At 41.3% G+C, this 17,969-nt stretch overlaps 1 protein-coding gene across 4 annotated transcripts; it reads left to right on the plus strand.

Moving 5' to 3' along the window:
• The first annotated feature begins 6,135 nt into the window (after positions 1 to 6,135).
• rab3gap2 (RAB3 GTPase activating protein subunit 2 (non-catalytic)) lies at positions 6,136 to 17,931 on the plus strand. 4 transcript variants are annotated; one of them, XM_055038369.1, is made up of 36 exons: positions 6,136 to 6,308; positions 6,400 to 6,525; positions 7,110 to 7,201; positions 7,392 to 7,509; positions 7,600 to 7,681; positions 7,766 to 7,813; positions 7,887 to 7,962; positions 8,049 to 8,150; positions 8,250 to 8,349; positions 8,971 to 9,069; positions 9,540 to 9,688; positions 9,780 to 9,859; positions 10,157 to 10,249; positions 10,326 to 10,465; positions 10,585 to 10,780; positions 10,865 to 11,008; positions 11,211 to 11,293; positions 11,378 to 11,442; positions 11,534 to 11,624; positions 11,740 to 11,861; positions 11,939 to 12,149; positions 12,914 to 13,011; positions 13,103 to 13,211; positions 13,292 to 13,452; positions 13,538 to 13,712; positions 13,900 to 14,070; positions 14,156 to 14,262; positions 14,877 to 14,943; positions 15,061 to 15,131; positions 15,209 to 15,244; positions 15,319 to 15,447; positions 15,638 to 15,853; positions 15,928 to 16,017; positions 16,104 to 16,328; positions 16,906 to 17,070; positions 17,583 to 17,931. In XM_055038369.1, the coding sequence occupies exons 2-36, from the start codon at positions 6,417 to 6,419 to the stop codon at positions 17,739 to 17,741; spliced, it is 4,179 nt and encodes a 1,392-aa protein (XP_054894344.1). In that variant the 5' UTR covers positions 6,136 to 6,308; positions 6,400 to 6,416; the 3' UTR covers positions 17,742 to 17,931. The 4 variants fall into 4 exon arrangements, with proteins under 4 accessions (XP_054894344.1, XP_054894346.1, XP_054894345.1 ...); XM_055038371.1 differs by having other exon boundaries at positions 15,319 to 15,393; XM_055038370.1 differs by having other exon boundaries at positions 7,113 to 7,201.
• Positions 17,932 to 17,969: the final 38 nt, after the last annotated feature.

The following is a 17,969-nucleotide window of genomic DNA, read 5'->3' on the forward strand; positions in this document are numbered from 1 at the left end:
TTTGACTCCGTAATTGTGTCCTTACCAACTGGATATTAGTTTATTTCTATTGCTACTAGTTTAAAATCTCAAGTTGGTTTTAATTTACATATTATTCCCATTCATGTTGCTTGCTATTTTCATTCATTGTTGTTCTAACCCCATGTTGAAACGTGCTGTCACTTGAAGGATGAAAGTTGGCAATTTTTGTCTTTTGATCTAAGCAAGATGACCAACAGTTTCCTTCTGTTTATGAATGGTGAAAAGATACATGGAAGTAGTCAAAGGCTCCTTATCATACATAATAAAGTTGTGCACAATATGCTGAAAAAGAACAGACAACAAGATAGTGTGAAAAAGATCTGATCTGTTTTTGTTTTTACTTCAAATATTTGTCATATCATAAAGAGATTGTAATCATTTGCTGTGTGATATATACAATTATATGCATCGAGGTTAGAACTCTAAAAATGAACACTGCTAAAGAGAATCATTTTACTTTTGTTCATCATCCAATCAAGAGAAAAAAAAAAAAACGTCATTATGATCTGGAATGTGCACGCCATATTACCTGTGTGCATTAGATCCTTTTGTTCCAAGTAAAAATTTGAACTCATGATGATTTTGATGGCTGCTGAGCCAAGCTAAAGACGGGACCCAGTCTGAAAATGTGCTGAATGTGGTGGAAACCAGAATGTCTCCTATTACTGTGGGATTCCAGGCACAACATTTATCAGCCATCTGTGACATCTTCATTCTCCTCACTCTGCAGTATGAGCCATTACGTGCAGACAAGGGACTATTAAATGACTTTGAAATTTCAAATCATATGTTTATAAGAATTATGCAGTTGAGAAGTTGCATTTTGGGATGATTTTCTCTGAAAATACATTTAAGACACTTAGGATTTACACTTTTACACTTTGGCTGCTCCTTTGCTGATCTGAAGCTGGACAAGTTTAGTCTGATTTTATCAGACAGTGGGAACAAGGTTCTGTCTTATTTAGTGTATGTAAATATAAAAAGAAATAAATGTATTAGGGAAAATATCTGAAAAATAAAAAGCTGCAATCACCTGGTTGCATGAATGTGCACATCCTTAAATGACTTTAATAAACCATATTTTATTTCAGTTTCGTGAATTTTCATGAGTTCTTAACTGGCAGCAATTTTTGTGAATCTAATTTGAATTTTGAACCTCTATTGCATTATTCATCAAGAAAGGTCACCAATAACCCAAACAATCTCAGTGTACAACAGTATCAGTCAGGGAAAACATTCACTCCTCTGTGTAAAACAAAGGCAATCAACAGAAAGGGGAGATAATATGAAACAACATTGACAAAGTTACAAAAACTGGACATTTCTCCAAACGTGATGAAATGATGAGCGTGGTCAGGGAGGCTGCCAATAGACCAACAGCAGCACTGAAGGAGTTTTCAGGAATTTCCAACAAGAATTATCGATTGACACTGGCATCATAGTAAATCTGAATCACTATCATCCAACGTGAAGTCTGACAGTAAATGAAAAGGTTTGGAATTGCCTTGCCAGAGCCAACAGCTTAATTTGGCAGATCTGTTGAATCATTTAAAGAGACAAGATATGTTCTCACAATGAAAGAATTTAAGAATTTATCTGAGCCAGTGTGAGAAAATATTGTCAGGTTAAGATGTGGGAGGTGGACAGATTATCTCCTAAGAAGATTGAATACTGAAACTGAGTCAGAAGGTACTTTAGAGAAGTATTATGGACATGGGGCCAGGTCATTGCACCTTACTGAGATTTGCTGTGTACTCCTTGACTGGTTCTGTATAAGCCTGATTAAAGAAAGATTAAAAGAGACATTCAAAATATTAGAAATCCTCCTGTAAAACAGTCCCAGAGCCTTGATCATTGAGGAATACTTTATATGGACATTTTTAATGAGACCCGTAATGACTGAAAGTTTCAGAACAACTCTTGTTTCACCTTGAAATAATCAGAGACAGTATCTGAGATCAGACCTGAAGAAACGATTGAAATATTTCTTTGAAATAATAAGCTTGCTGAGGGAACAACACGTTTTTGTTTTTTTCTCCTGGCTTTGAAGGCCTCATATTATTCTGCAATAGCCACAGATGTAGCAGGAGCAAAGAATCTTGTTTCTACAGCTTCACAACATTTCTGACAAATTTAACATGTCAGCAGTGATTATTTGGTTTGGTTGCAGGATTTACATCAGGGTCAGAGATTTAGAGATACTGTTCCTCCTCTTCTATTGTGATAGCATCTTGTCTATCACTAAAACTGCAATAACATTTGCTAACTTTGCAATATTATGTGAAAATGGTTCAGTTTCTTAACATGCAAACATGACCCTGCAGTTACTGCAAGAACATAGATCAGATTTTATTTGCCATAAAACATTTACGTGTGAACTTTGGATCCAATGTTACCCCAAGCACAACACTGATTACAAGGTTTCATATTGGAAAAAAAACACAGATACTAAATGGATAACAGAAAAGGCAAACCTAAATTACAAGTGCAAATCGTGCTTGAAAGCAGAAAAATCAGTGACATAGGTGCAACATGGAAAATTGAGCCAAAGTGTGATGAGCTGCTGAAATATTGCACGCACATGTCGAACAGGAAAGTACAGCCAGTAATCATGAACCAAAGGGAGAACATCATCTTACGACCACATGTGACAATAGTCCAAAAAACAAACTTCCTGACGGTTTTATTTTAAATTCCTACTTTTGATTGTCGGTGCATCAAAGCTTTACTCCAAATGTGTTTCCACTGGGGAGTATCTTCCCTGCTCACTTGACAGGGACTGATTATGTCAGCTGTTACCTAAAAAGAAAAACATCCACTTTCTACCTCTTCCTTTAAAATTTCTGCAAGACGGTAGGAAGACAACAAGGTGTTCTCAAGTGCTTGTTTTCACACTGCTGAAATCATAACTTGAAGAATTTAATCACATACTCTATGCACTGCTATTTGTAGAGATTTATTAGGCAAAAGTGTTTACATCTTTTGAATGTTGCATTTTTTATGGAACACCCATCAACATAAGTCTATTTTATTAGGATTTAACTCGGAAAACGGCAATACAAAGTTGTGTATAATAGTGAAGTATTCATAATGGATACAAGAATAGCTTTAAAATGGTGACATGTTGGATCATCAGTGAACATAAATTTTCAGATTTTGCTGTGGATTCTCAAGTAAACGTTGGTGTAGATATTTGAGCTTTTAACATTACATGTTTCGAAAAGTATCCCCAGAAAATAATTGTGTTGTTTCCTGTTGTGTCCTAGCCTGGGTGAGGTGCAGTGATAATTTCCCCCACCAGTGTTTTGTACGTGAGACAAAAAGCTAAGTTTCTGGCACATCTAACCAGTGTTGTCTCTTCTACATGTCCCATTATTTCTCTACACAGCTCGTGAAAATATACAAGCGTGGCAGATACAAAAGATGAGGTCACATTTTAAAGATGATTCTCTTTAAAATTGCGATATGAAGTATTTCCACCTGTATGCTGATGTGTTTTTGAACACCAAAAAGTTAAAAGTCTTCACGGACTTTGTCATTTCAGCTTTAATACTTATCTTTTTAGGTGTGGCACTCTTTACAATCAACAGGAGGAATATGCTATTTAACTCGTTAAAGTGATAAAGATATTTTACAGCCAATGCAGCAGCACCAGAGTGATGCCCTGTCAGCTTATCTAACCTGTTTAGTCAAAAAAAAACTGCTGTATCGCTGCATATCTCAGACCTGTGACACAAACAGGACTTATTTTTAGCTTTTAATTCAACATAGTTTTTTTTTTCACTGTACTTTCCCAACAGCCAAGTTGGTATAGTGCATGACAAATACTGTCTCCCACCTGAGCTGCGTAATCTCAGCAGCTCCTCTTGAATTATCTGATGCGTGTTCTTCTTGCTTGGCCTGTTCTTATAAGGTGGAAAGCTATATCTGAGTATCTTAAACATCTCCACATCTTTCTCCCTGACCCGTCTGGTGTGTAATTTGGTCTTCATTCTGTCTACTAATTGAGCAGCTTTTCTAGGCAATTGGTTGCACTGGAATTTATTTGAGGAAATCACTGTTGAGAGGCCTGTAAACAAATGACCTCTCTACTACACTCAGACTAACTGTGTTTTATTTGTAAAAAATAAAATATATTTTTTCTGTCACTTCACACGAATGTGCTAGTTTATGTTGGTCTATCACATCAGTACATTGAAGATACATGCATTGAAGATTGTGAGTAAAATGCAACAAATTGCACAAAAGTTGAAGGGTATAAATACCTTTACGAGGCCCCATATGCTTTTGGTCTACCTGGATCCTTCTGACGTCACATCTTGTCTGGAAACCTGCAAAACAAAACCCAAGGTCTTTTGACTCCCAGTAAGTTTGAACAAATCAATGCCATCCCTTTTTGTGTGCCAGTGATGCATCTATCTTGCAGCCAAGCATGCCAACTCGTTTTCTTGTCAACAAAGGAAGAGGGGGAACCAGATGGAGAGTTGTTGCCTGGGCCCGTAAAACAGAAGAAACGTCAACACTTCAATAAGCAGCGGCACAGGATGAGGACACGTGACGAGTCCAAGGACCTCTCTGACACCCAATTGTTTCCTGAGTTTCTATGTCCGGCCTTCCGCATCGGAAACTTTTGGGCACCCCCCAGAGGGTGTGTTTGTGTGGTCGTGTGTACTCTCAGTGCATGTGTGTGTTTGTGTGTGTTTGCAAGCGCTCCGTAGGTTTGTAAATGAATACGTAAGGAATACACTGGCAGGTTGCCCATTGCTTTTTTAAGAAAGGATGGGAAAGAAAGATGTGGAGCAGTGTTTAACAATACCAAAAGCAGCTGCTCATGTTTACAACATTGGGTTTTCAGGATGGAAAGTAGTAACGGTGACCTTTGAATCACAAAGAGCAACAGGCTTTTGGGGGTTACGAAAGTCCAAACTTCACATTAGAAGAGTTCTTTTGTGTTCTTCAAAGACATCTGCACAAAGTATCATGCACCAATAGGTATAACATCATGGGATCAACATTATAAGAGACAACACTCCAACATCTCCAAGTTGGCAATAAGTATTGCTGCCAAGACTCACCTCAAAGTCTTGGCAGCAATTGGCAGAATTATTCAAACAAACAAGTTTGTTAAAAATATTTTTAAAACCCTGCTTTAACACTTCCAAACAGTGTCACACTGTTGTGTGCCATAATAGAAAAATCAAAAGAAATATTTTTATTAGCTTTTTCAAAATAATATAGGCTTTTATATTAATTTACCCATGTAATGTGCCATTATCAAATTAGAAATTGATTCTTTGAATCATTGTTGGGTTCATGAAAGTGTGAAGCAAACTGCTGAACAACAGTGTAACTGAGTTCATTAATTAACAACTCAATTTTGACAGTCTCCATAGGTAATCTTCTGAGTGGCTAATTCTCTGAAAAAGGGTTGATTTTTTTTTTACTAACTTTTTTTCCCCAGTCATGTTACTCATTAAATAGTAAATCATCAGAGAAAATTTTTCAAATCATTTTTTTTATATAAAATAATAATAATAATTGAATTTACACGCCTGCAAAATCGTTGTTCTACCGCCCTCTAGAGAAGAAATGCAAACCTCTCAGTCCTTGGGAACTGAAATGCAAACCATGTCAGTTTCCATGGACATGTGTGTTCAGTGACACTTATCTGAGTTTGACTTTGAAGCAATATTTTCTTTTAGAAATAATTATCATACTTACTGCTACTTGAAAATTGATTCTTGTTAAACATTTCATAGATACAGAAAGCCTATTTGGCAACCTCCTATATTGAACTCGTTGCTGTTACAGTTGTCTGAGTAGAAAGTAGAAAAATAAAATAAAATTTAAAAAAACCCAAAACATTTTCTTTGAATTAATTAATTAATTAATTGCTAATTCTAGTAGTCACTGAACATAATCGATGGACCTGAAAAAACTTTGAAAAACTTTGAAACCTCAGACCTGAAACAAGATTAAGTTGTTTTTATTATTTACCACTGAGTTCTAGACATTTTCCCGACCGGTCTGCGTGTTTTGACTTTTAATGTACAGACAAGCGTTTCTCATCAACGTTTTATTTTGAAAATCTCCTGCACAGCCCCAACCCGGAAACAGAAATGTGTTGTTATGCTAATGATGTGTCATCAACAGATTTGGGTGGAAGCAGTAGATAATGGGCAAAATAAAGCCAGCAGACAGTTATTGATATTTGTCTAAGAGCTTGTGCAAGTTTAATACGGAGGATTTTGTAGATAACAAAGTGTCGTAAAGTTAAATTCGGAGACGTAAGTTGACAAAAGCAGCGCTTCTCTTCTGAACTGTTAGCAGGGAAAGCTAACTGACTCTCTTCCTCGACTTCTTTTCGGTTCCTGACAGGACAGGACGGGAGAGGGATGTCCTGCAGCTTGTTTGAGTTTTGTCGGCTCCAAGAGCTCAAAACAGTCCGGGACTTCTTGTTCCAGAACCAGAGTAAAGAGTCGGTTGAAGAGAAGACTCAAACAGGTGAGCTTAACTGTGCTAAATGTTGATGGAGATGCTCCAGCAGCAATGAAACGGTTGTATGGAGTCCTGTTAGCTTAATGTAGCTATGAGGGAGCATGAGTCCGAAATGTTCCCAAGGAAATGTTTGTCCTGATGGAATCAATGACATAGGTTTGATTGTTTTGTTAGATACTGAGGAATATCTGAATTAATGTCGCCTGGTGTGGTTCATCCATGTGTTACCAGCGTCCTAACACAGAAAAACATGGCCCTCCTTTTGTCCGAGCTTTATGCAGATGTCTCATAGAGATCCTGTGGCTTTTAATATTCTCTACGTAAGAAGCTGTTTGCAGTTCTTCTAAGAAATCTATCATGCAACGAGAGATTTCACTGTAAACAACACATTCAAATTGAATTTATGGAACCTACTGTAGATTGTTTTAAGCGTCTATTCTGCCATGTTAATCTTTTTAGTTTTCTCGCTCTAAATGTGAACATGTGAGAGTTTTTTCCATTGAGAGTTTTTCTGTTTATTACTGTTAAGTTATTGCTTTGAATTGATTACTGGATAATCCAGACTTGAGGTCGTCTCTCGTGTTTCTCAGCAGAAAACGAGCTTTCCTGGGATACCTCTGACTGGGAATCAGGATGGGATAACAATGAAAATAAGGAGGAAGAGTCTGCTTCTTCCACCAAGGTCTGTGCTTTTTTTTTTGTCTCTGTTTTGCTCTTATGTATTTAGGTCCAGAAAAAACTGAGACATAGAGGGAGTAAATATTAATTATTTAAAGAGAAATAACTGAAAATGTTTCAAATTGCACACAGAAACACTTACAACTGTAAGATAGTATTCTCCTTCATGTCCAAACACCGGCTGTCCTCTGCAGACAGAGGAGGAGCCATCGGGACAGAACCAGCCATGGCTTCAAGACTGCGTTGTGTCCTTGTCGCCCTGCGCCGACCTGCTGGTTGTGGCTCGAGAACAGAAAGCTGCTTTCCTCTCAGGTCAGAAATTAAAACTTTCACACAAACACAGTTCTCTGTAGTCTTTATTGGGAGCACTGTAATTTAATTTCAGGGTTTGGTTTCTTCCAGCAAAGTGGCGCACAAGTGACAGTGGCAGAGAGGAGATGACCTTGGCAGTGACCTGGAGTGGACACCTCTGCACAGAAGAAGGGTGAGTAAAGGTCAAAACTGACTATAGATCAGCTGATGACAGGAGAAGTAATAGTAATCCACAGAGGAATGTGTTTCTCTTCAGAGAGAATGTCAGCAGTGTCATTGCTATTCCCCTGGCCAGTCAGAAGAGGTGAGAATTACCTACTTGCAAGTTTTAGAAGAACGTAATGACCATATCATAACTGCATATTTCTGGACTACAGGAGCTCCACAGGAAGGCCTGACTGGACCTGCATAGTTGTGGGCTTCACATCTGGTTATGTCCGCTTCTACACAGAGGTACTCTTTAGCTTCTGCATCCCCAACTCCTGTAGTCACAGACAGTCTGGGTAACGGTGTTTTTTCCTGTTTTATTATCAAATCAGAGCGGGGTTCTTCTCCTGGCCCAGCTCCTACACGTGGACCCTGTTCTGCGGCTCAAATGTCGCACCTACGAAATCCCTCGTCATCCTGGAGTCACGGAGCAGGTAAAAGGGAAACCCAAATGCATCAGTCGCAGCTGACACGTTTCACAATCCCGCGGTTGAAGTGTTAGTTATGAGCTAATGGATAATCTCTCTCTGCAGCACGAGGAGCTCAGCATCCTTTATCCTGCCGCTCTGGTCACCATCGACGGCTTCAGCCTCTTTCAGTCACTGCGGGCCTGCAGGAATCAGGTGGCGAGAGGTACAGCTGCTTTACTTATTACGCATAGCAGGGAGGCCTCTCACGCGGTGCTAATTGTTCCTCAGAGATAATCGGAGATGTGTTTTTCTTGCTGGCTGGGTGGACGTAGTGATTGCTACGAGACTTTCAGGTACAGCTGAGGCATAATTGTTCTTCTAATGCGTTCAGGTTAGCAGCTTTTTGCTATGTAAAGATCTGCTGTTGGGATTTTAGCTCATAGTGCTCTGAGGATCAGTGCTTCTAGTAGCTGCAATGCAGATGTTTAGGGCCTTAATTGATCTCCTTCAGCTTGCATCCTGTCTGAAGGAATCATTTGATCTATTAAGAAGGAGCTTGATACTGAAAGAAAGGCCTTGAGTGATTCTTGTATTTGGAGTCATGAAGTACAGCAAAACTATGAGCGTACGTTCACCTGCTGAGTGGTTAGCAGCTGTGAGTCTCCTAGCAAAGAATCTTCTCCTCTGTGTTTTTTTTATTAAACGGCAGAAGTTTTTCTTCTATTATGTCTTTTTTTAATAAAGCTTTGAGGGCTTTAAATGGAAGTGTGTTTGCCACACCATGTCAGTTAGTAGAAATGTTTAAAACATTGAGCTGAAGGTGTTACTGTCTCTCACTGTGCAGCTGCAGCAGCAGGAAGTGATGTTGTCCCACCTCCTCCTTTGGCCTATAAGAAGTGGGGTCTGCAGGAGATGGACACCATTGTGGACCACAGCAGTGTGGGTAAGATATTTTTTATAACAGTTATGAGTGGATTTCTCACAATCTGCCTTTATTTTCTGGATTGTTGTGCCTTCAAAATATTAAAACAAGTTCCTTAAGCATTTTAACTACAAGCATAAGAGGCTTATGTAATTGTTCTCCTCTTGGTAAAGCTTGAACTTTTTCACATTTTCACATTAAAGTCCTGAACCTCAGGATTTTATGGGACAGAGCAAAACGATCTTGCTCTTGATCTTGCTGTAAGCTTAAAGTTGTTTTCCTAGAAGGTGAAATTCTTCTCTAGTCTTAAGTCTTTTCCTTCATAGATCAGATTTTCCTCCTTGAACAATCTGTTTTTAATTTCCATCTGTCCTCCCATCACAGCTGACCAGCTTCTATTACAGTGATGAAATCTTCCTCCATTTAAGTATTCTGCTCTACTTTGTGTTAATGACTTTAACTGTGCAATTACTTCTGTCCTCTGGTTGCAGGTGTGATGACACTATGTGTTTTTGACCAAATGAAGAATGCGTCCATATTGGGGGGGTTTCATGCATCGGTTAAGGGAAGCCCTCCTGCCATGAGCCAGTTTGTGACTGTAGGGACTGGGCCGTATGCTGGATTTTACTACGCAGTGGAGGTGTGTGTGAGGAGAGTAAATAAGCGGTAAAGCTGTGTAATTGTCTGTTCTGTGGAAAGCTGTATGCGACGATCTCTGTGTGTGTCTGTAGGGAAACTCTCAGCCTCTGCTGTCCCACGTGGCTCTGGCTGTGGCCAGCAAACTCACCTCAGCCCTCTTCAACGCTGCCAGGTTCGGAGATCTGCGAGCAACATTTGCATCAAAGCTGCACAAAAAGAATCCTGACACAATGAAGTAGCGAGAAAATGATGCACAAGGCAAAAATAACTCAATGTAGATAGTGTCCAGAATATTAATTTAAAAAGTAAAGAGCGTGTTTAGAAACACAAAACCATCAAGTTATAATATGATTCTGATTGGATTCTCTTTATGAGTAGTAAGTTTTGCCTCTTTTCCTGTTTCTAATAGTGCTTTAATTAACTCCTCTGTTTGTTGTATTGTTTTGTGCTCTTGCCATTCTGCTCTCAGTGGGTGGTTAGGGTGGAACAAGAGCAAGAATGAAGAGGAAGCAGCTCAGAAACAGAAACCTAAAGTGGAGCCGGCGACCCCTTTAGGGATCAGGTACTGTTCATAATATCTGGAAGATAATCATGTTGATATTTTCTTTGTCCTTAAACCTGACAACCTGGACTTCCAGATTTGGTCTGCCAGATTCCCGGCGCCACGGTGAGTCCATATGTCTGTCGCCTTGCAACACGCTTGCTGGAGTCACGGATGACTTTGGTAGAGTGACGCTGCTGGACCTGGCAAGGGGTGTCGCCATCCGCATGTGGAAAGGTAAGACGAGAAGCCAACACAGGGGATGCCCAACATGAAGAGAATCAAGATGTTCTCCATTCCATCTTTAAGTGAACTAACGTGACCATGTAAAGATGTTTATTTGGTCTGGATGACAGGCTACAGAGACGCCCAGCTGGGGTGGCTGCAAGTTCAGGAGGAGCGTGTTGATCGGGAATTCTCGCCCTCTGCCTCCCTCCCTAGACGCCACGCCCTCTTCCTCGTCATCTATGCCCCTCGTCGGGGGATCCTGGAGGTGTGGGCCATGCAGCGGGGTCCTCGAGTCGGTGCATTCACTGTAGGCAAACACTGCAGGTACACTTCATCTGTTTACTTCGACCAAATCTGAGGTTAAAGTAGATGTGACTTAAAGTAGATGTGGACTTGATTTTCTGTTAGGCTGCTTTATGCCGGCTACCATCTGATGGGGGTAAACAGTGTGACCAGTCAGGGCTGGCAGCTCCACACGCAGCAGGTGTGTCTGCTGGATCCCACCACCGGAGCTCTGAGGACCATCAACATCCCCTTCCATCTGGCGCTCAGGTTGGAACAAAGCAGGGGCTGTTGATCAAATGTCGCAAAGAGATATCAGCTACTATCTGGACACGTACACGTCACATTAGTCTATTATGTTTGAGATCTTCTCAAGCTATCACGACTTGAGAAGACCTAAAACTTAGTTTATTTTTATAATGAAAAGCTATGACAGCTTACCCTGTCAGCCATCTCGGTCTCTTTATTTCAGTGATAAAAAGAATGAGCGTGCCAGAGACATGCACCTGCTGAAGAGACTGAGCGCTGTGCTGAAGACTAGAGACATGGACTCTGGTAATGGACATGTGACTGGGAGCAGAGTGAAGACCCAGAGACGCTGAACTGTTCCTCACATGGTTTCTTCTGGTTGGTTTGCAGATTCCTTGGAGAGAGAAGCAAAAGGTGTCTTGTTGGAAATCAAACATCCTGCCATTAAGAAGCAGGTTTGTAGATTAAAAAATCAAAGTGTAATCATATGATTATTTGTATTTTTTATAGTTATTATCCTTAATCTTCTCTCTGGATTCCCTTTAGGCTTTGGAGTCTCTGCTGTCAAACAGGAAAGCTCCAGTCTCTTGTCTAACTAACGTTACTCGTGCCTTACATGATGCTTTGAAGCAACAAGGTAGCGTGACAAACATCCCTCTGATAAAAGTGTTCTGTGAACAAATGGTAAAATTAAGCATATCTCAATTAAAATCTGTTTAAAATAAAACAAAGCTTGTATTTCTGTCTGACAGATGCAGATGAGGTGGAAGCATCACTACTCCAGCTCTGCTCCTCCCAGTTGAAACTGCTTCAGCTCTACTCCGACATCCAGCAGCTTCAGTCGGCTGAAGACACAGAGGCCTGCTCTGGAAATGTCTGCGGCAAAACACCTGAACTACACCAAACGCAGCGTTCCTGCCCTCTAACTCGGGCTCCTTTCCCCTCCTGCAGGACTCCCTCGAAGGCATAGAGGAGGAGTTGTCTCGTGTCGGTCCCACCTTGCAGCGCTACGCACACCTCAGCTCCAAACCCTCGGTGTCTTTTGCGCAGGACTCTCCCGACACGCCACTCTCTGCTCAGGCTTTCCTCACTCAGCTGGAGTGTGCCGAGGACGGAGAGGTGAAGGTGAATCGCAGGTCGGATGCAGAGTGGAACCAGCTTGGTGAGAGTTTGAGGCCTTTACTCCTGAACAGATACAGTGTAGAATAATTACACTAATAAAATAAAAATTGGATATTTGTTTCATTTATAATAATAAACCGAGACAGATTACTCATATTTAATTACTATTTGTCACATTTATCTGTGTCATCTTTCTATGGTTTCCGTTCCCAGGTGCCATACTTAAAGTTTGAAAAATTTAACATAAATTAATAACGATATGTCAGATTTGGCTATTTAAATGGAGAAAATTGGACTAAGAATATGTAAAAACTACAGCGTTTGGACATATAAAATGTGTAGGATCCTATTTTAGGTAGTTGAAGATACATTTGTTAACCAATAGGCACTTGTGATTGTTCATTTGTAGCGAAAAGATGGTTTTTATCTTATTTTTGTTTAATAAACACTCTCCTGTTCTTGGGAAGTCATGGACACAATATTCAGCCCATTTGCTCAAATGTAAGTTGCTTAGTCTCAGAAAACTTTATAAAAAAAATATGACTATATGCGTTACATCACTTGTTTGATCTCTTGAAGCTATTGATATTTTATTGATATAAAATAGCTGGCAGGCTTTAAAATGTGTAAAAAAAAAAAGTTGTCAAAATACAAACAAGAATTTCAAAATACCTAAAGAACTATTGGTGTTTAAATCAGATTAACTTCCTCTTGGCAAGTTCAACCTCTTTGTGAGTTTGTGAATACTGCTTGATCTGCTCAAGTCATGTTTTTAATGCAGCCTTTGTTGTTTGTTCTTTACAGGAAATTTTATGTTTTGGGGCTGTTTATGTGGTAAAAGTCCCACCCATAAAGTGTGTGACACACTACAGCTGGCTGGCATCAGCCCACAGCAGCTACTGGTACGATTATGTCCCACTGAAGGAGAAGTCAGAAATGTAAATGTCATTTACTTTTCCAGGGTTTGGTAATATCTGTTTTCTACACCTGTAGTCTTTGTTAATGAGTGTGTGGCTGCAAAGGGAGAAGGAAGTGCTTCAGAAGCCAGTGGAAACGGTCAGAAACCTGCACACACTGCTCATCGCACTTAGCAACATGGACGGTTTGTGTTCTAATCAAAGAGTGTAGAGGAAATAGCTTCAAAAAACAAAGGTGATATTTTTTTCTTTCCTTTGTTTTTAGGTGCTGTCGAGGAGTCGTGGGATCCACAGTCTGTCTCCCCCTGGTGGCAGCAAGTCCGATTCACATGCATCCAGTCTCACAACGCTGCTGCCGCTTTACTTGCTGCTTTAGTCGCTCACCGTGCCGCCAAGGCGAGCATCACAAGCAGGGCTGACAGCAAGGTACAGCAACAGATGTGAAAGCTGTAAGATTATGAGGCGTTCAGAGAAACACTCAGTGTTTGGGCTTTGCTCTGCTGGGTTACAGCTGCAGTCCGAGTGGGAGGCCGTGTCATTGGAGCTGGAGCAGTGGGTGGTGTGTGTCCGTCAGCTGGAGGACGTTCTGGTCCTGCAAGCTCTTCTGTTGGTGCCTTCTCCTAAGGCCACAGCAGGGGGAGCTGTAGTTCAGTGCTCCATCAAAACGCTGCAGGAGGGAGGCACAGGTGACACGGGGAAGGGATGATGGAGTTTTTTTGTTGAATGATTTTCAGTAGAAGAATATGTGAAGATATATGGCCTTATGAATGACAAGTGTTTCATGTATTGTTTTTAATATTCACTGCTGGGACGGGTCAGAACTGCTTTTTTTTTAAATGTCTTGGGTTTTCCTCCTTATATTTGTCTTTTAAGGTGGTATTGCAGACAGTGTTTCCAAGTGGGTGTTCAGGCAGAACATGGCGCCGGAGCGACTGAAGAAAATTCTCCAGAGGAAAGAAACTCAAGATACAGGTGACCAAAAGGAGCAGAAAGAGGAAAGAGAAGAGGCAGAGGACTGCCAGGAGGAGGCAGACAGGACAGCAGGTGGCAAAGAGGAGATATTTCATACAGATTTTAGATTACTTATGGATTTTCATATTATAACACGTTTTCTGTCCGTGTTTCTCAGAGCTGTTGTTGGCGGTTTGTCAGCGGTTTCCAGATTCTTTGTCTCCTGACTTGCTCTTCGCCCACTGCTGCTGGGAATATGTAGTGCAATGGAACAAAGACCCAGAGGTGCACAGATACACTGACTGCTCTGATTTTACACTGGTGCTTTTAGGGAATACCAGCTTTATTTTTGAATCGTACACTTTCATAAAGGTGACACAAAATGATTTCCCCTGTTCTTCAAATGATTAAAAATCACTGAATGGTAGAACGCCAAACTCTTTTTCTGACAAAGCTTTGATTCTAGTATTTACTTTCAGTCACACCTCACTGGACCTGGAAATAGTTTACCTTTGAGTCGTCTTTACTCAGCAACAGAGTCTAAAACAAAGAGCCTTATTGTCAGGGTGTCCTGGTTGTTTTTGAGTCTCTGACCGGCTGGTCTCCAGCAGATCAAGCTTATCATCTAACTTCTCAGTACATTCCCAATGAATGTCATTGACTGCCTGGGAGAGAACCAGAAAGGTTCCGTGATCAACGTTTTGAAATAAAGCATAAAAAAAGACAGATTTTCTCTTCAGTGGATACATTATTGCATTCTTTTCTTTTTACTAATATGCCTTTGATCATCTCTAGATGGAACAAAAATGTGTAGTCAGGCTCCCAACTGTTTTAAATACAGAAGAATGAGGATAACTCCAATTATATGTATATATACTGACATGTTTTTCACTGTGCAGGAGGGCCGATATTTACTCTTTGCTGTGGAACATTTAAAGTTGATCACCAGTCCTCACATTCAACTAGGTTAGTGCTTTTTCTTATCAATAATACACAGGAAATCTTCATATTCATTTAGTCATTTGATGTCTCCTGCTATATTTTTCCAAACTTCTTGCATGTAAATCCAATGATTCTTTCCAGGTATTTCCACAATGATGTGGAGTACCTTCATCGTCAAGCGTTTCTCAGCAGCTGCTTTCCTCATGGAGAAGGTAAGACACAAACTTACAGGCTGCTGTGGCCTAAATATACGTTATTTCAGCCAAAATGACAGGCTTTGTTTCTTAAGGTGGGGAAAGCACCAAAAGATCGCTTATGTCGACGGGTAAGTTTGTCTCGGCGCAACACAATATTCAGTGTTTAGGTTGACAAACTGAGGAATTATGCTTCTGTTGTCAGGATGTTGGGATCGGAGACAAAGCCATGACGTCGTTCCTGAGCTGCTGCGTCCAGCTGCTGCAGATCCTCATGGAGGTGACTGGATTACTGGTTAAGAATCAGAGCTCTTTGTCTTTTATACCTTTCTATGTAAGTAAATGAAAAGAACTCAAGCGAAGCATGGAGAGTGGACAACGCCTGGTAAAAGAATATTAATTAGGCCTCACAATGAGGATGCACGTGGAGGTGTGTTGGGTTTCACGCATGCCGCTCTGCTGTGAATGCATATGTAGGCCCGGTGAAGCCGCTGGATTTACTGAAAGTGGGTGGATGCTTGCAGGCGGACTCAGCCATGGAGGAGATTCCAGCTCCAGGGTTTTCCGTGGAGGAGGTGTGGAGCGGAGCCGAGGGCCCCGCTTCCATAGCTGAGCTGGCGCTGGAGCAGAGAGGCGTTCACTACCCTCTGGTGCAGCACCACTGGCTGTTGGCGTCGCTGCTGCACGCTGCCATGAGCTTCAGCGTTAAAGTCAAACCGCTCAGTCTGTTTGACAGCAAGGTGAGCGCACACATGAACGCAGCAGGTCCTCGTCTTAGATTTTGTTCATCTCAGCGTATATTTGTCTTTTTTAGGGTAAGAATGCTTTCTTCAGAGATCTGACCACCATCCAGCTGATGCCCAGTGGAGACATGGATCCTTGCTTGGTCTCACTACGACAGGAAGTGAGTGGTGGAATGAAATGTAGAGGATGATTTTGATCAATTATCTTTGAAGTCTGTTATCATTCATACTTCCTGTTCTGGATAAGTTCCTCCTGCGGGTGCTGACTGGATGGGTGCAAGCGATAGACGACCCTTCCTGCACCTCCCCAGCAGCTGCCTCCACATCGCTGCCCTCTGAGGGACCGAAAGCGGACTGGTGGCCCTCCCTGTGCATAGACCTGGGATCCCTGCTGCAGGTCAACCCAGACATCCTGCGCCGGCACCTCGTCTGCGAGCTTTACAGCCAGGGCCTCGACCTGCGAGCTGAGGAGGTGAGTGATATTCTGTTATGGCCGACATTTCCCATATTTCTAAACATTTGCCTTTCAAAAAGCAAGATTGTCTTTTAATCTTTTTAAATAAATAATCGGGAAACCACAGACAACATTTTAAAGGTTTGTGGATATTAATCTAAAACCAGGGGCCCTAAACTGTTTGACAAAATCTAGAAAAGTGAAACTTGAGTAAAGAATTTTCCAGCTCTCGGCAAGTACGGAAGATCATTTCTGTCCAAACTTTATTCCATCCTTCCATCTTCACAACCCATCCAACTATCTATCCATCTATCCTTCGATACAAGTCAATTGCCTGTTTTTATAACAGTCAATCTGACTGTTATAAAAACTGTTAAATTTATTGTAAATGTAACATGTTTGAAAAACTTACCAAAAGGACTGAGGACCCAGGACATTTGAGCTTGGCGAACATTTGAATTTTGGATGATTAGGATCAGGTTCAGTTTTATAAACTAACAATTTCTGCATTTATTTTCTATGTTCCTGCAAGGATATTATATAGAGAAATAACCTCAGCATCTAAAATGCATCAACTCTCGCTGTTGCCTTCTAGGCGATTCTGCAGGTGGAAGATAAGGAAGTTCTGGGCTCCCATCTCTTGGTTCTGACCGGTCAGAGGCTCAGCTACTCCCTGCTTCACAATCAGAACCAGACCCAGGCTGCCATGGAGCTGCTTGCCCGCCTGCCTCCAACCCTCTGCACCTGGTTGAAGGCAATGGTAAGACAATGGCAGCTGCCCGCCTTCAGCAGGCGAGAGGCGGGTTTCACCCTGCACAGGTCGCCAACGTGTGTTATTTCTGCCTGCTGCGGTCACGGCGGCTTGTAGCAGACTAAAGCAGCATATCATGAGACCCTTTAACTAGGCTGTCCAACTTACAGCTTAAAGAGTTGAAGGCTATAAGTCAGTAGGAGCTTTATAATGTTGAAGCTTCCAGTTAGAGTCTTTGGTGTCTGTGTACCGAGGCTGACCTCTATAAAACCACACATCAATCTATGCGTCTCATATTGTGGCTCTTCAGCTACGTGATCAAACGCACAATCTTTGTGACCAAAATATGTCAGTTGAAAAAAGCCACTTTTGAATTTAGTTGACCAAGTTTCACATGGTAAAGGGGAAAAGAAATGCTTTTATTTCTGGCTCTACTAGTCAAATTCAGTTGGCTTTGACATCGAATAATTCTCATAAGAGTTAACTTGAATGGGAGGCTGACTTGATCTTGTATGCTGCAGGATCCCAGCGAGTTGAGATGCCCCCTGGTCTCTCTGTCTAAGACCACCCGACTGGTCAGCCGTCTGATTGAAATGCTGCCAGAGAACCACGCCCAGTACAGCCTGGCCCTGCACCTGCTGGAAGCTGTGGACGTCCTCTCTCTGTCCACGGAGGACTGATTTCCACTGACATGGCACTAAAACTCCACAGCTGAACATTACAAATCATCACCATCATCCATGTTTCATCATTTAAATCATGTTGATTCCGACTTCAGTCCAGTGTTAATGGCTTTTAACTTTTTGTTTTATTAGCTCATCAGGTTTCTGTGCATGTAACATTCATGATATTAAATATTTGTGCATTGTGTTTTCAGGATGAGTTATGTTGAGGATCAGGGAATGTCA

This window comes from Poeciliopsis prolifica, unplaced genomic scaffold, assembly GCF_027474105.1.
Source record: "Poeciliopsis prolifica strain line A6 unplaced genomic scaffold, Auburn_PproV2 SCAFFOLD013, whole genome shotgun sequence".
NCBI lineage: Eukaryota > Metazoa > Chordata > Actinopteri > Cyprinodontiformes > Poeciliidae > Poeciliopsis > Poeciliopsis prolifica.